This window comes from Thermobia domestica, chromosome 3 (genome assembly GCF_964235325.1).
Source record: "Thermobia domestica chromosome 3, izTheDome1.hap1.1, whole genome shotgun sequence".
Lineage (NCBI taxonomy): Eukaryota > Metazoa > Arthropoda > Insecta > Zygentoma > Lepismatidae > Thermobia > Thermobia domestica.
In genome coordinates, this window is record NC_137456.1 from 164,538,036 (window position 1) to 164,559,766 (window position 21,731).

Below are 21,731 nucleotides of genomic sequence, written 5' to 3' on the forward strand. Positions count from 1 at the left end.
TTTCTCGGACACGGAAGTTGCTAAAGTATTTGCATCCCATTCTTTAGACACTACTCTCCAAATTGAACAACCTATAATCCTACCAAATTTAGCAGAAGAACAAAGGAAAGATCCTTCATTCTCTGACATTATTACTGTTTTGGAAAATAAGGAACCTAATAAGTTGTCTACTCTTCGAGCCGCAAAATACTTTTCTCTAAAAGACGGGATATTATACAGAACACAGAAGCATCCCCAATTAGGACTGTTATATCTACTTTGTGTGCCGAAATCTTTATTAAGTGGTTTGATGCCTTACACAATAACCCCATGGCACCACACTTTGGATATACCAAAACATATCAATCGGCGCTTAGGAAATACTACTTTCCTAATATGAAAGTGTACATTGCCAACAGAATTAAAACATGCATTTCATGTCAGAAACTCAAGAAATTACCAGTTAAACCAGCGGGTCAATTACTCCATCACCCACCTAAGCCGATTGCAACAGCTTGGCAATATGATTCTATAACAGTGGGAAATGGACAATTCAAACACATATTAGTGGCCATAGAAATGTCCAAAAGATATTGTGTGACCAAGGTGGTGGACAACATAACAGCGGAAGAAATTGAACAATTTCTCATATATGACATCATACTCAAATTTGGACCTTTTTCATATTTATACCTGGATAGACATCCAGTACATAGCGCTAAGAGGCTGCAAAATTTGGCAAAATGCTATAACTTTGAATTCAAATTTTGCCCTGCGTACGACCATAAAAACCTAGGCATAGTGGAAACATTCCACAAGACAATACAGAATGCACTTAAATTTTTCGTGCAAGAAAACTAAAATCTTTGGCCGAAGCTGATACCATACATTACATTCGCTATTAATACACTTGTGCAAGCCGAAACTAAATGCTATTCTGCTTTTTTCCTCATGTTTGGATATGAACCTAAGATCATCTCTGATATTGCGTTAGCGTCAACTCCAACATTATGTGTCAACAAAGAACATTTGAATAAAATACGTGAGAGTGTACAGAATACCTTGATCGCTAGCTATAATAAGCAGAACAAGTATTTCGACAGCGGACACCAACAAACTCAATTTGAAAAGGGACAAAAAGTACTGGTCTACTTTCCTAATCGGCAAATAGGAGTGCCGGAAAGTTTTTCAGCTTCCTATGTTGGACCCGTTCAAATCCTGGATAGACTGAATCCTAATCTTTATAAGATAGAATTTCCAAATTCTTTTCGGAAGAAAATAAGGAAATCTCAATAGACGGAATCAAGCCATTTTATGAAGAATTACAAGACATAGAACAGGATAAATAAGTTTTTCTTATTTTCTACTCGAGCGAAAAAAAATGCAGTACTCACCACTAGGAAAAAGGAAATACAGAGACACGACTTCAGCAGATAGACACTTTTCATTACGATACAAACATTAATTTCCTCTTTGTTTTATAAAAAGCTGAATCATTATTCTGCAACTGAATGAAGAAAATGCTGAGATCTGCATTTCCGCATTTAAAAGGCAACTGATCTTTTACAAGGAGAGCCAACCTATAATTCTACATTTTCATCGATATTTTTTTTCTTTTTCTCTGTGAACTACATATTGTCACCGACATTATGCAACTTGAATATTGTACAGGACGTTTCAAAGGTTATGACCACAGCTACATTATACAGGATGATCAGGAATTCAGGACCATCATTACTATTGTCATTGACATTTAAAATTGGATTATTTTATTTAAATACATATCTTTAACGCATATATTTTAGAAACTTTTACACCTTATACAGGGTGACCAAGAAATCACGCCGTTCGAATCACGAATTTTCCAATATAAATTATCTTTATATAACCGTATTAATTACAACTTTTTTAGTATTCCTAAGTCTTATTATTTTATACATATTATATCGTCGTCTACGCTCGTTACCAAACAAATCTAGAATGAACCACATAGAAATTTCATCTCCTATTCCATTGGAAACATTTAATACCAATAATACAACTAAGAAACAACCGCTAAGACAGACTCCAACTCCACTTACTATAAGTGAATTAGTTTATATTTATTAACGCCAAGCCAAAAACAGCCCTATCTCGAGGGAAATGAAGTATCATGTACCATGTACGGATCCTGCCTGTATATAGGGACCACCTGTTTAGTGCTCTATATTCCGCTACCACATTACTGCTCCGAAAAGTGATTTTCATTTATTTCAGTACCACAAGTGTTTAGTGCTCAGTGATTTCTTTTGTGTGTGTGTGTGTGTGATTCCTCAGTGTTGCCAACTATCACATAAAGAAAAATAACCCTTCGGCTTATTTTTAAACAAGCCAGGGGTGTAATATCCCATGTGAAGTTGTTTGTAAACAAATCCACGCATCAAGTGTTTATAAACACCACCACGATTTTCATTAAGAGGAACTTCCACCAGGAGAACCTGCAATCACCTGCAGACGACGTTTAGTCCGTCCCTCGGAGTAGAAGACGAAATCGAAGCAGAAGCGCCACCGCCACCCAAGGGACGCTATAAATTGGGCAGAAGAATCCCACTCAGTACCAGTTTTCTGGTGACCCTCCTACTGTCTGTTTCGGGACTTTAGGAGTAACCTATCCCAAGGCCTCTAGTCTGCTACGGGACTACGCCTATCCTATCTCCTGGCTTAGCCTGCTACGGGGCTCTGTCTGGGAACCCCAACCTCAGCCGCTTAGCCTGCTACGGGGCTCTGTTGGCAACTAAACCTGCCTCTGCTTGCTACGGAGCATTGGTTCCTTAACTCCACTCCTCTTAGCCTGCTACGGGGCTCTGTTGGAGATCCTGTCTGCGACCACTCGGTCAAAGACTACCTTTTACTTACCTTTTTAAATAGAGACCAAATTGTATAGTATTTTTGTATAAATACTCTTATAGTGGATTTTTATAATAAAACTGGTAGTGGGAGTCGATTCCGGACACTCTTTTTTATTAACAGCTCTACCTCTTCCTTATATGAGACGAAATCACACAAAGTTTTACAATATAAAACTCTTCCATTACACTCACGAACCACAATTTTGGAAGGAATATGCCTCCCTATAGTCTTTTGCACAAGTCTATTGCCATTGTACACTGGAAAAGGTAGCGTACTAAACTACATTTCTTCCGTGACATTTACCACTTATCCATACGGGCAAAGCATTGCATTGAGTTTGTCGTTACTGACTTCCATTGAAAGATCAAAAATGAAAAACGCGGGTACCTAGTATACTGTATACTAGCACTGGATAGCCATATTTGTTTTATGCTGTCATTTTCATGTTCAAAATTCATGGTTTTTGAGTGCTGGCGAAGAAAAGTGTCCAGATTATCTTGACATTTAAACGTAAGGAACAATCCATAGTCCTCATTATGGAATTGAATAGCTTCAATATCTTTAATTTGTAACTTTATTTGGTTAGTTAACCAATCTGTATCCTTGCTACAGTTGGTCTGATATTACACGTCATCTTGTTAAATGCAAACCTGACGGTATTTTAACATAAAATATTCATTTAAAGTGTTATAAATCTACGGGAGAGTGACACAAAAACGGATACTTACTAGATTGAACTGTGAGTAATTCCTGTGAAATTGCACTGAATGACACAACTTAAAACGTATTGTAAACCGGAATTAAAAGTCCGTGAAGGAGAACGTAGAAACAAGCTTGCAGTGCATCTCAGCAATGAGGTGCACTACAACGTGCTCACATCGAACTTCTCGGAGAGAGCAGCATGGTCTCAATGTCTTCAATGAGAATTGTTACCAAAAACAGCTCTATACACAGTCATTTTTAAAAAGGTGTAAAATTTGCTTATATGATTAATATTTTAAATAAGAATTATGGAACACATTGTTCATTTTTGCCCACAAACGGGACATTTAGGCGTCCCGTTTGAGAATAAAAAAAACGGGACAATAGCTGAAACGGGATGTCTGGCAACTTCAAGTTCTTTAGATTTGGCTGCCGCTAAAAAGATGAGTTTACTGATCTGAGAAGTTACCTTACATTGCTACAGATTTGGTTTTGAACCTAGAACTGTGAGGAAGTAACTGGATCGTCAAAGCCCAGGAGTGGAAGACCACAGGCAACGTCAGAGGCCCAAAGTTAAGTTCTGGTTGAAAAAGTACGGAAACATCCTTTACATCATCGAACTGTCTTCAGAGACAAATCAGTTGGAATAGCATGTTCACAAAATACATTTAGTCTATAGCTTATTGCAGCTAAACTCCATCACCCATGTCAATCCATGAGATGTCCAAGTTTAGTCGGAATTACGTCCAGTCCAGATATACTATGAAAACCTAATTATTTTTACGGAAGTTATCGTAAGATATATTTTCTAAATCGCAGACAGAGAGAGTTAAATTCATTCTTTCATCCCCGACTGCTTCTATACCCAAGCATTGGGATAACTAGAAAGCCTCAGTTACAATAGTCCACAGAAAGTGAATATTTGTTTACGCAAGTTATCGTGGAACACGTTTTCTTCACTGATAAATGCGTTCCATGTTCTTTAACTGCGTCCAGGGGAAGTCATTGAAAACCTCAAAGAAAATATGCGCTATGTTCCTACAAAATCGAATATAAAACAGACGAAAAGTATCGTGGAAAACATTTATCATTGGAGATTCACCCTCAAATTCTTGAAATACTTTTCAATCTCATACAATACGATGATTGGAAAGCCTAAAAGAAAGTGTACGTCATATTGCACCAAAATCAAATAAGTTTTGTAAAAGTTATCAACGAAAATTGTTTTCTTAATATCATATTATTTCAATAACACACCTTCGAAATTTGAGGAAGCTTATCTTGTCATCAACTTATTCTTGACTGGTTTCAACTGCAACCATTGAAGGTGACTGGAATGCACTGAAGAAAGTATGCACTGCGTTTCATTGAATTCAAATAATTTTAACGTAGTTCCTACCAGAAAATGGTTTTCTATATGTGAGATCTTGCAACATGGGGTCAATTTTATTCCTTTTGCCATTTTATTCTTGGTCCATTCTTATTCAAATCAAATAAGATTAACGAGAGTGAAGGTGAAATAGACAGACTGACGGACAGACACACAAATGTTAGTTGTCAAATAGTAAGAACTAGCTACGACTGTTTCAATTATGTGTGTATATAGTTTCGGATATAGCTTATTTCTACATTTTATTAATGGAAGACAATTTTAGAGCATCCTTACTTGTGATTTAGAATCATATTTATTGTCTTATATTATTATTTTAGCGAAAAAAAGAAGAAAAATCTAACAGGATGAAACCGGATCTAAAACCGTAATAGTTCTGTTTATAGCTATTCCTTCGCCGAAAAAAAAAATGTACTTGATGAAGATTTGAACATGAACCAGCTGACTGGAAAATAATAATGATACCGAACACACAGCATACACTTGCTGCAGTTCTGCAATAAACTTCAGACATTAAAGTGATTTTTACATTTCTATTGTGTACAACTTAACAACATACAACAGTTTTTCTGTTTTCCTTACTTGTTGCGCTATTTGTGTTATATGTTGCGTAAACTGCATTTGTAAACGTAATATATTTTGTTGTTTTATCTAGATTCACAGTTTTAGGTTTTAATAATGTCAATTAAATGATTAAGTGAATTATTTTCTCATATCCTTTATTGCTACAAAAGGGCTAAAGATACTATTCTGCTAAAAACAAGCATTTTTTTATTGTGCAGATAATACAATAATTTCATTACTTGACAAAATCGGCCTCATTCTTCCATCCTCTGTTAGACGTGTTCAACTTTAGAAAACTTGAACTTTTTTGCATTCAGGTATAGTTTTCTTTCTCTATCTTTCATCCATTTCTTCTCTCATTCTGACAAGCTCAGCTGATACGGTATCTATTGCTGAAGACATATTAGAGATAATTGCTTCCATAATCCCCTTGATGAAATGCTTATGAATACATAGTACTCATCATAACATCTGGTAGGCTTTTGACATTTTACATACACAAGACATCTTGTACTGATAGCCATTCAATAATTTTGTAATATATAAATAACAAACGTCTGCCGTCAGCCAAGAAAAGTCCAAAAGATGGCAGAATGTCGTTTGATATATATCCTTGTCTACAAACACTAAGTGAAGCTGCAAATTCGCAAGATTATTTCAGTAAATGTTGAAGGTATGTCTCTGCAACACAGAATAAGTGTTGAATAGTCGCATATCTTGGTTCAACATTGTTTATAAAATGTCATACTATAGTCAACTGCTATTCATCTTACTAATACTCAGTTGTTATATATTGTACTTACAAGATTGTTTTTAAGATACGTAAATGCAGGTAACACGACGGTTTATCAATGCTGTAGTAGACCAATTGTAAGATGCGTAAATCCAGGTAGCACGACGGCTTATCAATGCTGTAGTAGACCAATTGTAAGATGCGTAAATCCAGGTAGCACGATGGCTTATCAATGCTGTAATAGACCCATTGTAAGATGCGTAAATGCAGGTAGCACGACGGCTTATCAATGCTGTAGTAGACCAACGTACCATGATGCCTAATTTATTGTTAGTATACGTAGCGAACGAATTAAAAATAGTGATAATATTTGTCGCTAAGTAAAGGAACACTTATTGTTAAAATTTTTGTATTATTGAAGAATTAAACATTTTAAACAATAAATAACTTTTTCGTATTCGGAACCTAAGATTTTGTTCATTCGAAGCAAAAGGATTCCAGAATTTTGCAACAAGCACTTTTTTATATATACCCAGAGAAAGAACACACAAAGAAAGTGGAGGCTCGTGACCTAGCCAGATGGGTATGCCACACTCATTAATTTACATCGAGTGTCTTTCCCCTCCGTACACACAGAAATAAGCGTTAGGTCAAAGGCTCCACAAAAATTTGACACAATTTGTTAACTGATAAAGCACCTGGCCAAGATACGCTACGGGATGGCCAAGAAACTCAGCAATATATAGACCACCTTCAGCTTCACTGAAACTTTGTTTCTTGGTATGTTTATTCTTGATATTTCTTTCTTTGTTAACTCAAGTTAACCCATACAAAAATGGTCTCGGCTCCCTCTGTCTTAGTCTGCTTGCATGGGTCTGGAAAGCACTGTCTATTTCTTGTAACTTGTTCATTGTGCTTCCCGATGTGACGTCTAAAAGCACCGTCAAGTTCTTGTACGACATTATGTTTTCCCTAAACATTTAACTCTAATACCCCATTCATATGAAGGTTTCAATTTTCATGCTTCGCCATGTTTCCTTTAACTGACTTAAGTCACTAAAGCCCATTAGTCCAAGTCCCGTCTCTCTGATGAAATGAAATAGAATATTTCAGTTTAACGTCTCACGATTATGCCCGTTAGGCTAAGGGAAACGATGATTAACCCACGTGAATGATGATGGAAGAATTACAGAGCCATACAATTACAGAGAAGAGCGAGTAGTCCTTGTTCTTGAGAGCTGCGGTGAAATCCTTAATAACAACGGCTTTGATAGTTTCCACCTTTTTCTTTACTGCTTTAGTGAATTAAAGTTTGTGCTCAGAGCAAATAGCTTGCACAACGTCGAAGTTTGGTTGAAGCTCACATTTGTTTTTCAAATACCCATTCATAAAGAGAAAAGTGGAAGCTTCCTTGCACTGGTGAATATCAGCTGCTTTAATTCATAATCTTGGCTCCGAGGACAACCATATAGGCTATGTATATCCAACCTTGAAATAGGAGGTAGAGGCATTTATGGTGACTCGTGCTTCATCTGCACTTGGAAGGAACACATATTGATTGGAAGCAGGAATATTGGATTGGATTGGATTTTGAATTTAGCGTCCGTTTCAGCAGCGAGGCTATATGAGACGGGACCTGCTGATTGACGTGGAATCCGAATCACATGAGCTCCCGCAGGGAATCGAACTCGGGTCTCCCATGTCAAAGACACATAAGCTAACCGCTTAACCACGAGGGAGATCGGAAGCAGGAGTATGTTGTGGTGATAGACTACGAATAGAAACTAAGAAGAGAAACATATGCAAGGGTCACGTAAAGAACAATGGTAGCAGTTTGTGTCAAGTTGTCACTGTTTACATAAAGGCTAATTTCATTCAAAATGGAAATGTAATTAGTTCATTCTGGTTTCAGATACCTTAATTCGAATGGTTTAGCGGTCACTAGGCAAGAGACAACTTACCTCACATATTAGTCACAATTATTTTTACATTGTATCCGATATAACTGTAACATTAAGTTTCGTAAACAGACTTACAAAAACATACTACTGTACCCGGATATTAAAATTAAATTTCTTCGGATTTAAAATGTACAGATGACGTATAATATCAAGATAAAGAATTTAAAACTTCCACACTTACCTCGTCCCTGAGAGATTCTAGTTCTTCCTCAATTCGACGTAAGCGGGACTGTAGTTTGCTTACTTGTCTCCCACAGATAGTGCCTTCTTCGCTCATACTACGGAGTCCTAGAAAGTAAAAGAAATATAAGTTATACGTAATATTCTTAACCCTCGCACTACCTAGATATTTTTTGTAACATAAACTACCAAGTGGGAGTCATTTTGTACCCACCCGTTAAGATTATATATATCGCGCAAAAGGAACAAATTAGAAACTCTTTCAAAAATCTACAGTGACTGAAGTGAATAATATACATAAGACTAACATCTATTTATTATATAGTCATCTATTAATGATACTTCTAAATGTCAGTCCCATTTCCTACCAACAAAGTGGGGGGGGGGTTGTGCCTACCAACTTAAAATAGCAAATTTATGAGACACACTAATGTTCAATTTGTATTCTTGACACATAACCCAATCAGACTTTACCTATTAATGACTGTTTCCTTAGTTCTAAAATTCCATTTCTGCACCTGGATTAAAGTATGAAAACGCATATTATATGAAAAATATTCTATTGAAAACATTTGTTTAATTTTGATGTAAGGTATACGGTATACGGACCTTGTACGACATTTGACCGTAAGATATACGCTTTAGCTAAATATGTTGAGCAATAACATTCTTCTTCTTCTTCTTCTTCTTTTTTTTTTACGATTTTAAGCAACGATTAGAAAGCCCCCGTTGGTAGTGTAAGGGTTAAATTCTTTCAAAGCTATATTTTAAATTCAAATCCCTTTGCAGTAGGGTGTGGAAATCCTGAGTTATATTGATATAGGATAATGCATAATTTGTGGTATTTAATAACTTTTAATCATTGCCAGGAATCATTGTCATCAGACTTCGAAAAAATTCCGAACAAGCTGGAATTTTGTGCAGATCTTTATTATGATGTTCTCAGCACATCCTTAAAAGTACCTTTGATTTGAAGAATGGATTTCTGTTTTTAGAAGAGAAAAGGAGGAATCATATTTTTTTTTTTTTTGCAATTATCTCTAAAATTATCAAATTTTCGAATAAAATAGTTTGAGAAAAATCACAGTTTATAAAATTTTACAAAAAAAAAAAAAAAAAATCCTTAGAACTCTTCCCTAGATCCAACCTTTTAAAGATATATATATTGAATTATATTTGAACAGAAAAAGGATGAGGTTTCCAACCTGACAGTGCAAAAACCTGGAAAAAATATCGGACGGAAAAAATGTTTGAAACAAAAAATTAATACTTTGGATGGGGAAATTAACTTATGAATGATAAAAGTAGCCTACTCCCATTCCCTTGGGAGTGGGATGGGGACAACTTTGAAAACTCAAATGGGGATCTTATATTTTTATTGCAGATTCGAATTCCAGGGAAAATAAGAAAATTTTATTTCAAATATTTTTTCGATTCGTGATAGATAATGCAGTAATAACTGAAAACCAATTTCACTAAGGTATCCTCAAATGCAAGCTTCCTAGACCAGAAAAATATTAAAAAACGGACAAAACTTTCAAAAAATTTCCTTGTCAAAACATAAAGAACTGGGTAGCATAAATAAGGACTAGATGTTGCTCTGCCAATTCCCGATCCTGTTAACATGCATATTCTTGGGTTTAAATTTAATCAGAACTGTTACCAATATCCTTAGCGACCTCGAAAACTATGGATTCGGTGCTAATCTCGGTAATTTCGGAAATTTTATTTTTCCTTGGACTTAAACAGCATCCTTAATGTCACTATTCATATCAGCAACCATCAAACTATGGATTCAACACTAATGTCGGTTCTTCATGATTAATAATACGTCACACCTTCCACTTCCCTCGATGCTAGAAGTATCTTATCCACACATTTTTTTAAAATTATAAGTTAAATGTGTATGACCATTTGTTCCTTAAAATGAGTTTACAAACAGAGTGTCATCTTCCTGATATGAGAAGCTTGTGGATACTTTATTTTTGACATAAATTTTAAGTTACCTTCTCCCATTTCAGCTCTCTCCTTTTCCGTTAGTGTACGCTTGAAAAATTCTAAATTGCTTAAGATCTCTTCCAAATTTCGATCTCTTCAATACAATTAGGAAGAAGTATGCCTAGTGTGGGTTTGTATATCGGATACACAAACAAAGAAATATTAATGTTTATATTTAAGATAAACCTCTCTTTCCATTTGAATGCCCCCCTTTTCCTCTTTAGGAAACGCATCAAAAGTATTTAGTAATCTACGATCTCTTCCAGATTATGGTCCCTTTGTTAAAGTTACATAGACGTATGCACGACTCGGATTTGTATACTTGACAAAGAAGGAACCAAACATTCATTTTTATATGATAAAACTAGCTGAAATACTCATTCTTCGCACGGTTAGGATAAGGTTCATGCAATATATCATATTTGAAGGTGAAGAAATGTATAAAGTAAGTAAAAAAGGAAGAGCAACACTTACGATGCTGCTCCTGTGAATAAATGAGTGAAGTCAATAAATAAGAGCAACGCCTTCTGTGTTGCCCCAGCCAATATCAGTAAAATGTAAACAACAAACGGCATTGCTTTTCGCGTTGCTCCTGTCAATATTAGTAAACAAATAAATAACGAAGAATAACACCTTTGGCGTTGCCCAGTCAATATGAATGTAATAAATAAATAATAAATAGCAACGCCTTTGGCGATGTCCCTTTCAATGTGAGTGTAATAAAATATATCGAAGAGCAACGCCAGCGTTGCTACTGTTAGTTTCTAGACCAACTGCTATGTCTCTTCTTCCTAAATTTGGGCTTAAATGTCACTAAGAAAATGAAATGAAATAAAATCCTTCAGTTTTACGTCCTACGATGGTGTCACGTCAGAAGGACACGGACAAAAGGCCGAAAACAAAAAGACTCGAGTCAAAACGGTCCTGCGTCAAAAGAGTCCGAGTGAAAAAAGGTCAAAAGGCCCTGAGTCAAAAAGGACCCGCAACAAAAAGGTCCCACGTCAAAAAAAAAAAAAAAAAAAAAAAACAGATATAGCCTGAAGCCTCAAAAGTATAAGAATACTTATTAGTTGAAAAATATTCTGTGGACAGTACCTGATTTATATGTGTTGAATAGGGTTAGTATAGGGTTAGTAAAAAATATTACGGCAGACCAGCAATAACGGTACGCATGTACGGAGGAAAAGTAAATATTGCAGATGGGTATTGATGTGAAAACTGCATCGAATGGGGTTATGAACCTCATGGCAAGGATTCCGCGATATTTGATATTACACAATAATTTTTGAATGGAAACAGATAGGTTTGACACATCAATTAGGGCTAGAATCTTCCCACAAATGAGAATAGGAACTCATTTTTAAAAAATCTATCTTCATTCGTTTGCGTGCTACGTCGTCTAGTAGACCAAAGTATCTGGACAGGCAACGAGACACGTAGACGGTGGAAAGTAAAAGGTTGCAGGTGTGTGTTGATGCGAAAACTGCATTGAATGAGGAAGTGGGCATAATGGCAGCCATCTTGGATTCCGCATGTTGCACATCACACATTTTTTTAAAATGAAAAAGAGTGTTTGGCACATCAATTTAGGCTTGAATTTTCCCACAAATGAGAATATGATTCATTTTTTTACCAATCCCTCATTCTTTTACGAGGTAGATATGCTATGTTTGACATTTGCGTGTAGTAGGCAAAAGTATCAGGACAATTCAGTAATAATGTGGCGTAGGAAAAGCAAATGTTGCAAGTGTGTATCTTGTTGCAAAAACTGCATTGAGTGGGGATGTGAACATTGATCATCACATAAATATTCAGATATCACGAAACAAATTATTATAAAATGTCCTCAAAAGTTATTTTTTCACTCCAAATTAATACAGTTATTATTTAATAGCAAACACACAACAATTTATAACTTTCTTTATGCATTTCAGCATGGTTGTTACAATTTTCCTGGTATAGTGTGGGGAAATATTGTTCCACGTTGTACGTAATGCTTTTCTCAAAACTTCTTTCACCATACATATTGATCTTATCTTGCAATTCATTCGAAAGATTCTCAATGGGGTTAAAGCTGATACTATGGGGTGGAGTTTCCCGCACTTTAGGGTGGTTTTAAAACAATCATTTCCTTACGACATATACTTTGTTTGGGCATAATATCTTGATAAAATTAGAAGTCCTCCTCATTCTCAATTTTTTTTACTTTGGTGAAAAGTTGTTCTAAGAACGTTAAGATATATTTCTTTTATCAGAATCTCATCAACACACACTAACTATTTAACGTCTGGTGAAGTAAAATATCCCAAACCATTATACTTCCTCCTCCGTATTTTACAGTAGTCTGGAAGTTCTTGACATTTATCTCTGTATTTATTTGTCAAGAAACTATTATTCTACCGTCATATCCATACAGGTTTAATTTTAATTCATCGATAAACAACACATCCAACCAAATTTTGGGTTCATCTTCAAAAGCTATAGAAAATTTAAGTATCTTAATTTGGATAATACATTTTTTAAGCTGTTCTACCATTATATCTTTCCCGTATTAACTCCACATGGTACAAAGCACTGACCAGACAAAACATTGGTACCACCTTTCACTATTTGAACGAAGTCGTTGAGCTCTATTGAATATTCGAACTGTACATTAAGAGCATTCTATTGTTTTATAGTTGTAAAATAACAATTAACCACAAATATACTTATTATTAAAATATGTTGTACTTACTGTTAATATATGTGGTAACTTTACAATATTTTACAAACGCAAGCAAACGAACAGAAATGTTAAAAACACAATGAAGCCCTCTTTATTACTTGCCTGTCCCAGTCATTTCTTCTACTAGAAACAAGTGTTAAACGTAGCACATGCTACTGTATCTCGTAAATGAATAGCAGTCGGTCAAAAACCGGTTAAGATTATAGTTTGTAGAAGATTCTAGCCTAAATTTATATGACACAAATACATCTTTCTACTTAAAAACATTGTATGGTATACAATATACGGAATTCAAGTTTGCTGCCATAATGTATTATCTGTCAGGAAAGTAAATGTACACCTATTTTTCGAGTCTGGCATTCCTGCGCTTCATCCGTGGAAAGTATGAGAATTAAATCAATCAAATGTTTACTGAGGGGCAAAAAGAAAAGTTTAATCTGAATAAGACATTGCAGAGGGGCACAAGCTGTGAATACGAATAGTACATAATGTAATTAAAGGACGACACCGAAAGAGAAAGCCAGAAACAGCTGCTAAACTTAGAAAAAAGAGTAAAAATTGTCGAAGTGGGAACATAAAACACAAATAAAACAAATACGCCGACAACTAAACGCTCACCACGCCATGATAGTGGTGTAGTGGTTAAGGTGCTGGCTTACAGATACAAAGGTCGCCAGTTCGAATCTTCGGCGAGGACGTTTTTAAAAATTTTTGTTAATAATACATGCAGCTCATGAGAGATGGTAAAAGAGGTAATATTTAGTTTTTCGTAGCAATTATTATTAGTAATGTTTAGTACTGATAATACTTTTTGTCTTTGCGTATTGCTTTTATTCTTGTCTTCACTTCAAAAGAGAAGAATATCCGAAGAAATGCCACCAAAATTCTTCATATTTTGAATGTAAACGCCATTTGCAATTAGTAAAGAATAAAAATTGAACGTTCCGATGTAGCTGCAAAAAGTAAAAAGAAAAATATGGAAGTGGAGTGTTCGAATCCATACTCATGGTTATTAAAAATACAATTTCTTCATGCCTTACACCTCCCGACCACGTTTCTACGTTAGCAAATAAGAGGCTTGTGTTTAGGTTAGGCAGGTCAATACGTTCTTCAAAGGGGCTCGGTTTAGCTCTGACGCACCACAGGTGCGAGAAGGGAGCAAAACACTTTTTCTCTCTCCCTCTGTGTGTCTATTTATCTATCTATCTGTACATATATATAACGCTATTTGTGAATGCCATAACCACCCTAATTTTCAGCGGATTGAGACGAAACTTGGCACAAACATTAATTGTTGAAATATCTTGATGAGTTCGTTAACCAGAATAATCAGATAAAAATGTTCAAAATGGCGGCCCTTCAAGCTCTTAAAAACTTCCAAGGGAACCGAATTTCGCCCATAAATAGGTTTTTTTTTTTAGAAAGTTTGAATAACTTTTCCTCTTTTACTGAAATATTTGTGTGCAGGGACTTATTGAAATACTGGACCCGATTAATCGTATAAAGAAGGTTCACGCTCTTTCGCTACGGTCAGGCTTTTTTTGTAGGAGGGGGTTATTTTCATATCGGAGCAAGATGATTGTTAGTGATGATATGAAATTACACATTGAAAGTGAAGTAACTTGTGAAACGTGTTATTTGAAAGAATAATATAATAAATGTGCTTTCCCCTAACACAGAGAACTGTAAATCATGTATTTCGAGTTCGGGAGCGTGAATGGTGAGGAGTGTTATTTGGTTTGCTTTTTAGTAACACATTGGACTGCAAATAAAGGTAGGCAACATTAGTGGTAAGTAAAATAATAATAATAATAATAATAATAATAATAATAATAATAATAATAATAATAATAATAATAATAGGTGTTGTTTGTGGCAAGGCAATATCTTCCTCAATTCTTCTTCAAACGTATTGATTGTAACGCCATATCTCCCTTACAAACAAAATATTAGCAATTTATATCGAGAGAACGGGAAACTGTTGAGTGATGGGAGCAACGTTGGACAATATGCACTCATAGTACTCAGAAAAAAAAGCGATTTCAATGCAAAATGAACGAGTCATTGTCATGGGTAGTCATGGAGCCATGGCAGAGCCCTCTTTAGGCAAAATGTCGATAACTTATATCGAGAGAACAGGAGGTGATAGTGAGATGGGACCAACGTTGGACACCGTGGACCCATAAGGCGCATCGAAAAAAATTAGGGGGGGCGCCAGCCAGCAAGCCTTACTTATTTCCACATAATAATATAAAATTATATTGTCGAAGTACACACACGAGTTAGCTAGTAATATTTCTTCTTCTTCTTCTTCTTCTTCTTATTATTATTATTATTATTATTATCATCGACAGCGTCTTTTCATTACGTGTGCATTTTTGACATGAAGCCAAAGAGAAGATCCATCATTCGTAGAAAGAATAAGAATAGTCAGTTACTTTAACTGTGAACGACAGCGAAAAATAAGAAAAGAAATAATACTTTCTCTCAAATTGATAAAAAATCAAGCCGAGATAGATTCGAACTCGCATGGACTGCGCGAAATGCCAGTGCTTTGTCCACTTTTTCTTTTAACTGACTCACCGAACGTGTTTCAGTAACTTACTTATTGCTAATTTTACTTGCTTCACTCGTTTAACTTGCTTTTTCTAATAACTTATAACGACAGGAACACGAACACAGAAACATCGAGAACAGTTAAAAATGATAGATGCTCTCCCGCCGGGAATCGAACCCGGGACACTATACACCAAAGGCGCACGTGCTAGCCACTACACCAGTGGGGATGGCACTGCTCACTCTCTGTGTGGTTAGGGATTACGACCACTGTATTGCCAGCTATCACTTCTGTGAGTTGTATACTATGATCACATGTTTCTTGTTTGCTGGAAGAGTTAAACCTACATTCTATGTAATACATGAGGTATTTAGACCTACATGCTCTTCATATAATGTAATAAAAGGGTCATGCTGGGAATAAGAAAAAGAACATTCCTTGGACAAAACGGAAACTATTGGCATCAGAAATATTTATCTACGAGGCATGCGCAGTAGTATATTTCAGAATAGTTCTGTTTAGTTCAGTAAAGGAGGAAAGGGGTATGTCGCGTCAACGAGATCGACCAGAGTTGACAGAGGCGAAAGCCGATGTGTAGTAATACAACAACTTGGTTAAATTGATAATTGGTTCTTTATTCTGTAGTAGATCGTATCACAACTTTACGGAGGAGCAGAGGAAGACTTACTAATGCTGTCATATAGTAAGCTTTAGTAACACGATCATACAGACACAAATGGATGTAACTGTCAGTACTACAACTTGGATTTAACGAAAGCCGTTAAGATATTCAGTGGTTTGCAGGGTTGTATAAGACACAAAAAGATAAGACACAATACAATTCTTCATACCTCAGGTTGCAGCAGCTAGATACATGCAATTTCTGGTTAGATACTGAAACTGCTGTCGGATTTTAATACATAACGTATTGCAGGATACAAAATGCTTTGCATTACTTGTTTGTTTGTAGACAGCTACTAGCTTAGTGTTCTGAAAGGTTGTGTATAAACTAGAGATAGCCAATTCCGGAATTATTACTTTCCGGACTCCCGAAGGTAAAACCGGACAAATTCCGGGATTCGGAAAATTCCGATTTTGGAATAATTCCGGAATTCGGAAAAATCCGGAATTTAGAAATTTCTGATTTCGTTAACATTCCGGAATTCGGAAAAATCCGATTTTTTTTCGAAATCCGGAGTTTTTCTCAATTCCGGCATTTTCTAAATTCCGGATTCTTCCCGAGTTTCGGAATTCTTCTGAATTAGGGAGTTTAACTGAATTCCATAATTTTCCGAAATCCAGAAAGTGAAAGTCCCGCTTCCAAAAAATGAATTTATTTTGGTTAATATGAATCGTGGCGGAAATAAGTCTGTGACCAGGTAATGGCGACTACTTTGAAAGAAATAGAGAGTATGAGAATTCAATCTGTCATATTTGTAGTTTCGTTTGGAGAAAAAACGAACTTGTGAACCAACGGTTTAAGAAAAACTCACGTTATTAATGTAAACTTTTCCGACTTCATAAAAGAAATACAAAAGACATTTTGAATCGAAGAAATATAACATACAAGTTTGCAAGCAGAGAGAAAGGAATTAACATAACCAGACTAAAAACGAATCTTTTACCGCGTAGCGATCGCGGTTCAGTGGTCAAGGTGCTTGTGCGAATGCACCTTTTTTTGTAACTTTAGGATTTTTGATAGCGATTGATCGGTGATAACATGCGTTTTATTATATTCAGATATTTGAATGCTGGTATGTTTCAATACTTGAACTATCAAATCTTCAGGAATGATAATAGTATTAATAATAAACTAATAATAATTATTATTATCTCGTAGAAGATTAAAAGCTACTAGCTAATTATCGCTCAGGTCATACCATTACAAGCAGAAACGTGACATTTGGAAAGAATATTTCGGTTTGGTTTAATGTTGCTCACGAGAAGAGGAGTTTCTCATCTCGTTTCTAAAACAAATAAAATAACATGAGAATTAACATTTTACATTCGAGACGGGTCAATTCTAACTCAAAATTTTCGTCTCTCTTTGGAGATGAGAATCGAGACGAGACGAAAAGTATCGTAAACATTTCCCGTCTTGTCTCGATTCTCGAAATAGTGTATGTCCATTCTTTAAGTAACAATTGCTCTGTAGACTGAATCTCATAGGCTATTTCGTTACATTATATTTCAGAGTTCATTGAATTATGCTCTGTGTAGGTATTTTGTAGCAAAGCTTTTATATTTACCTCTGTATATCCTAAAAATTAGTTTATTATATGCCTTACTCTTGCGTGAAATTCAGTTATATTTATTACAGTTATTTTCCTTAAAACATACAGTAAAATACTTTCTACACGAAACTTCAATGGAACGTTGTATTTTAAAATGTTGGTAGTTTTAGAGGTGTGTCTTGAAGGTACGGAACCCTTTCCCCGAAATCTCTACTTTTAAGTAAGTTTTGCCAAATTTCAACGGCAAGTTTAAAACTTTTATTATTATTATTATTATTATTATTATTATTATTATTATTATTATTATTATTATTATTATTATTATTATTATTATTCTATCAACACCGTGTATAATCTTTAAAAGATATACGGTTTGTATCTGAATAGTAAAAGCTAATTGACTGTCGATCTCGGTCCTCGAGAAGTCTTCAGGAGGGAAGGACATCGGTCACGTTCTGGGTTTGAGTTCCGAAGGGGCAAGTATTCGAGCTCGAGCCAAAAATTGTTAAAAGTTATAGGCTTCAGCCAAATATGTTCAAAACAGTTGGGACCGGGTTTAGGCTTCTCAACGGCTCGAGCGGCTCGGCTTACAGCTCATTCACTATCGAACCGAACCAAGAAGTGAGCTGAGCCAACAGCTCACCCAACCGAGACGATTTGAGCCACCGGCTTAGTTGAGCTGAATCGAAACGTGCCGATGGACTAGTTTCAACTTAGCTGGCTTGAACCGGTTCACATGAGCCGAGTAGGGGACCCATCCCAATCGAGAAAGCTCGAGCCATCGGCTCAATTGAGCTGAGTCGATGGCTCGTTCCAACTGAGCCGGCTCAGGTCATTGGCTCATCCCAACCGAGCCGACTAGAGCTGTTCGCTCAGTCGATACGAGCCGAGCCGGTTGATATCACTACCCGAGTTGGTCTTCTGCTTGGGCTCAAGAATTCGACCGTGCAGGTCTCAGCGTTGATTTTAAGTACTACAGTATATACTTATATTGGTATTTACGACATTTAAGGCTGTCTCGTAATAATAAAAAAGAACTCTTGTCTTCTCGTTATCTACACGAGACGAGATACACTAAAATTGCTTAACGAGATGCACTAAAATAACGAGACGAGACGCACCCCTGTCGTGAGCAACACTAAAAGTATTCCACATTACTGCTTACATTTCTCATGGCTTTCGCTTTCCAGTAATCAGGGCATTATTTCAAAACGAGTTAAAACGAGCTGAACGAGCGAGCGAGCCATTATCAAATTCGACTCAACTCGAAACTCGATCTCGAAAACAGCTTGACCTTGATCGCTACGCGGTAAACGATTCGTCTTTAGTCTGATTACGTTAGGTTTCTTTCTCTCCGCTTGCAAACTTGTATGTTATATTTCTTCGATTCAAAATGTCTTTTGTATTTCTTTTATGAAGTCGGAAAAGTTTACATTAATAACGTGAGTTTTTCTTAAGCCGTTGGTTCACAAGTTTGTTTTTTCTCCAAACGAAACTACAAATATGACAGATTGAATTCTCATACTCTCTATTTCTTTCAAAGCAGTCGCCATTACCTGGTCAAAGACTTATTTCCGCCACTATTTATATTAACCAAAATTATTTCATTTTTTGGAAGCGGGACTTTCACTTTCCGGATTTCGGAAAATTATGGAATTCAGTTAAACTCCCTAATTCAGAAGAATTCCAAAACTCGGGAAGAATCCGGAATTTAGAAAATGCCGGAATTGAGAAAAACTCCGGATTTCGAAAAAATCGGATTTTTCCGAATTCCGGAATGTTAACAAAATCAGAAATTTCTAAATTCCGGATTTTTCCGAATTCCGGAATTATTCCAAAATCGGAATTTTCCGAATCCCGGAATTTGTCCGGTTTTACCTTCGGGAGTCCGGAAAGTAATAATTCCGGAATTGGCTATCTCTAGTTTATACACAACCTTTCAGAACACTAAGCTAGTAGCTGTCTACAAACAAACAAGTAATGCAAAGCATTTTGTATCCTGCAATACGTTATGTATTAAAATCCGACAGCAGTTTCAGTATCTAACCAGAAATTGCATGTATCTAGCTGCTGCAACCTGAGGTATGAAGAATTGTATTGTGTCTTATCTTTTTGTGTCTTATACAACCCTGCAAACCACTGAATATCTTAACGGCTTTCGTTAAATCCAAGTTGTAGTACTAACAGTTACATCCATTTGTGTCTGTATGATCGTGTTACTAAAGCTTACTATATGACAGCATTAGTAAGTCTTCCTCTGCTCCTCCGTAAAGTTGTGATACGATCTACTACAGAATAAAGAACCAATTATCAATTTAACCAAGTTGTTGTATTACTACACATCGGCTTCCGCCTCTGTCAACTCTGGTCGATCTCGTTGACGCGACATACCCCTTTCCTCCTTTACTGAACTAAACAGAACTATTCTGAAATATACTACTGCGCATGCCTCGTAGATAAATATTTCTGATGCCAATAGTTTCCGTTTTGTCCAAGGAATGTTCTTTTTCTTATTCCCAGCATGACCCTTTTATTACATTATATGAAGAGCATGTAGGTCTAAATACCTCATGTATTACATAGAATGTAGGTTTAACTCTTCTAGCAAACAAGAAACATGTGATCATAGTATACAACCCACAGAAGTGATAGCTGGCAATACAGTAGTCGTAATCCCTAACCACACAGAGAGTGAGCAGTGCCATCCCCGCTGGTGTAGTGGCTAGCACGTGCGCCTTTGGTGTATGGTGTCCCGGGTTCGATTCCCGGCGGGAGAGCATCTATCATTTTTAACTGTTCTCGATGTTTCTGTGTTCGTGTTCCTGTCGTTATAAGTTATTAGAAAAAGCAAGTTAAACGAGTGAAGCAAGTAAAATTAGCAATAAGTAAGTTACTGAAACACGTTCGGTGAGTCAGTTAAAAGAAAAAGTGGACAAAGCACTGGCTTTTCGCGCAGTCCATGCGAGTTCGAATCTATCTCGGCTTGATTTTTTATCCATTTGAGGGAAAGTATTATTTCTTTTCGCTACAGGTTGTCATTTTTTTCGTATTTTTCGCTGTCGTTCACAGTTAAAGTAACTGACTATTCTTATTCTTTCTACGAATGATGGATCTTCTCTTTGGCTTCATGTCAAACATTCACACGTAATGAAAAGACGCTGTCGATAATAATAATAATAATAATAATAATAATAATAATAATAATAATAATAATAATAATATGAAATATTACTAGCTAATTCGTGTGTGTATTTCGACAATATAATTTTATATTATTATGTGGAAATAAGTAAGGCTTGCTGGCTGGCGCCCCCCATTTTTTTCGATGCGCCTTATGGGCCCACGATATCCAACGTTGGTGCCATCTCACTATCACCTCCTGTTCTCTCGATATAAGTTATCGACATTTTGCCTAAAGAGGGCTCTGCCGTGGCTCCATGACTACCCATGACAATGACTCGTTCATTTTGCATTGAAATGGCTTATTTTTCTGAGTACTATGAGTGCATACTGTCCAACGTTGCTCCCATCACTCAACAGTTTCCCGTTCTCTCGATATAAATTGCTAATATTTTGTTTGTAAGGGAGATATGGCGTTACAATCATTACGTTTGAAGAAGAATTGAGGAAGATATTGCCTTGCCACAAACAACACCTATTATTATTATTATTATTATTATTATTATTATTATTATTATTATTATTATTATTATTATTTTACTTACCACTAATGTTGCCTACCTTTATTTGCAGTGCAATGTGTTACTAAAAAGCAAACCAAATAACACTCCTCACCATTCACGCTCCCGAACTCGAAAT

At 36.0% G+C, this 21,731-nt stretch overlaps 1 protein-coding gene across 1 annotated transcript in view; it reads right to left on the reverse strand.

Annotated features, from left to right (window-relative positions):
• The window catches only part of LOC145680859 (kielin/chordin-like protein), a 1,295,905-nt gene that overhangs the window by 877,707 nt on the left and 396,467 nt on the right, over positions 1-21,731 (reverse strand). Inside the window, exon 4 of the mRNA XM_081751993.1 lies at positions 8,400-8,506. Coding sequence (XP_081608119.1) covers positions 8,400-8,506 — 107 coding nt within the window. The remainder of the gene's footprint in view (positions 1-8,399; positions 8,507-21,731) is intronic.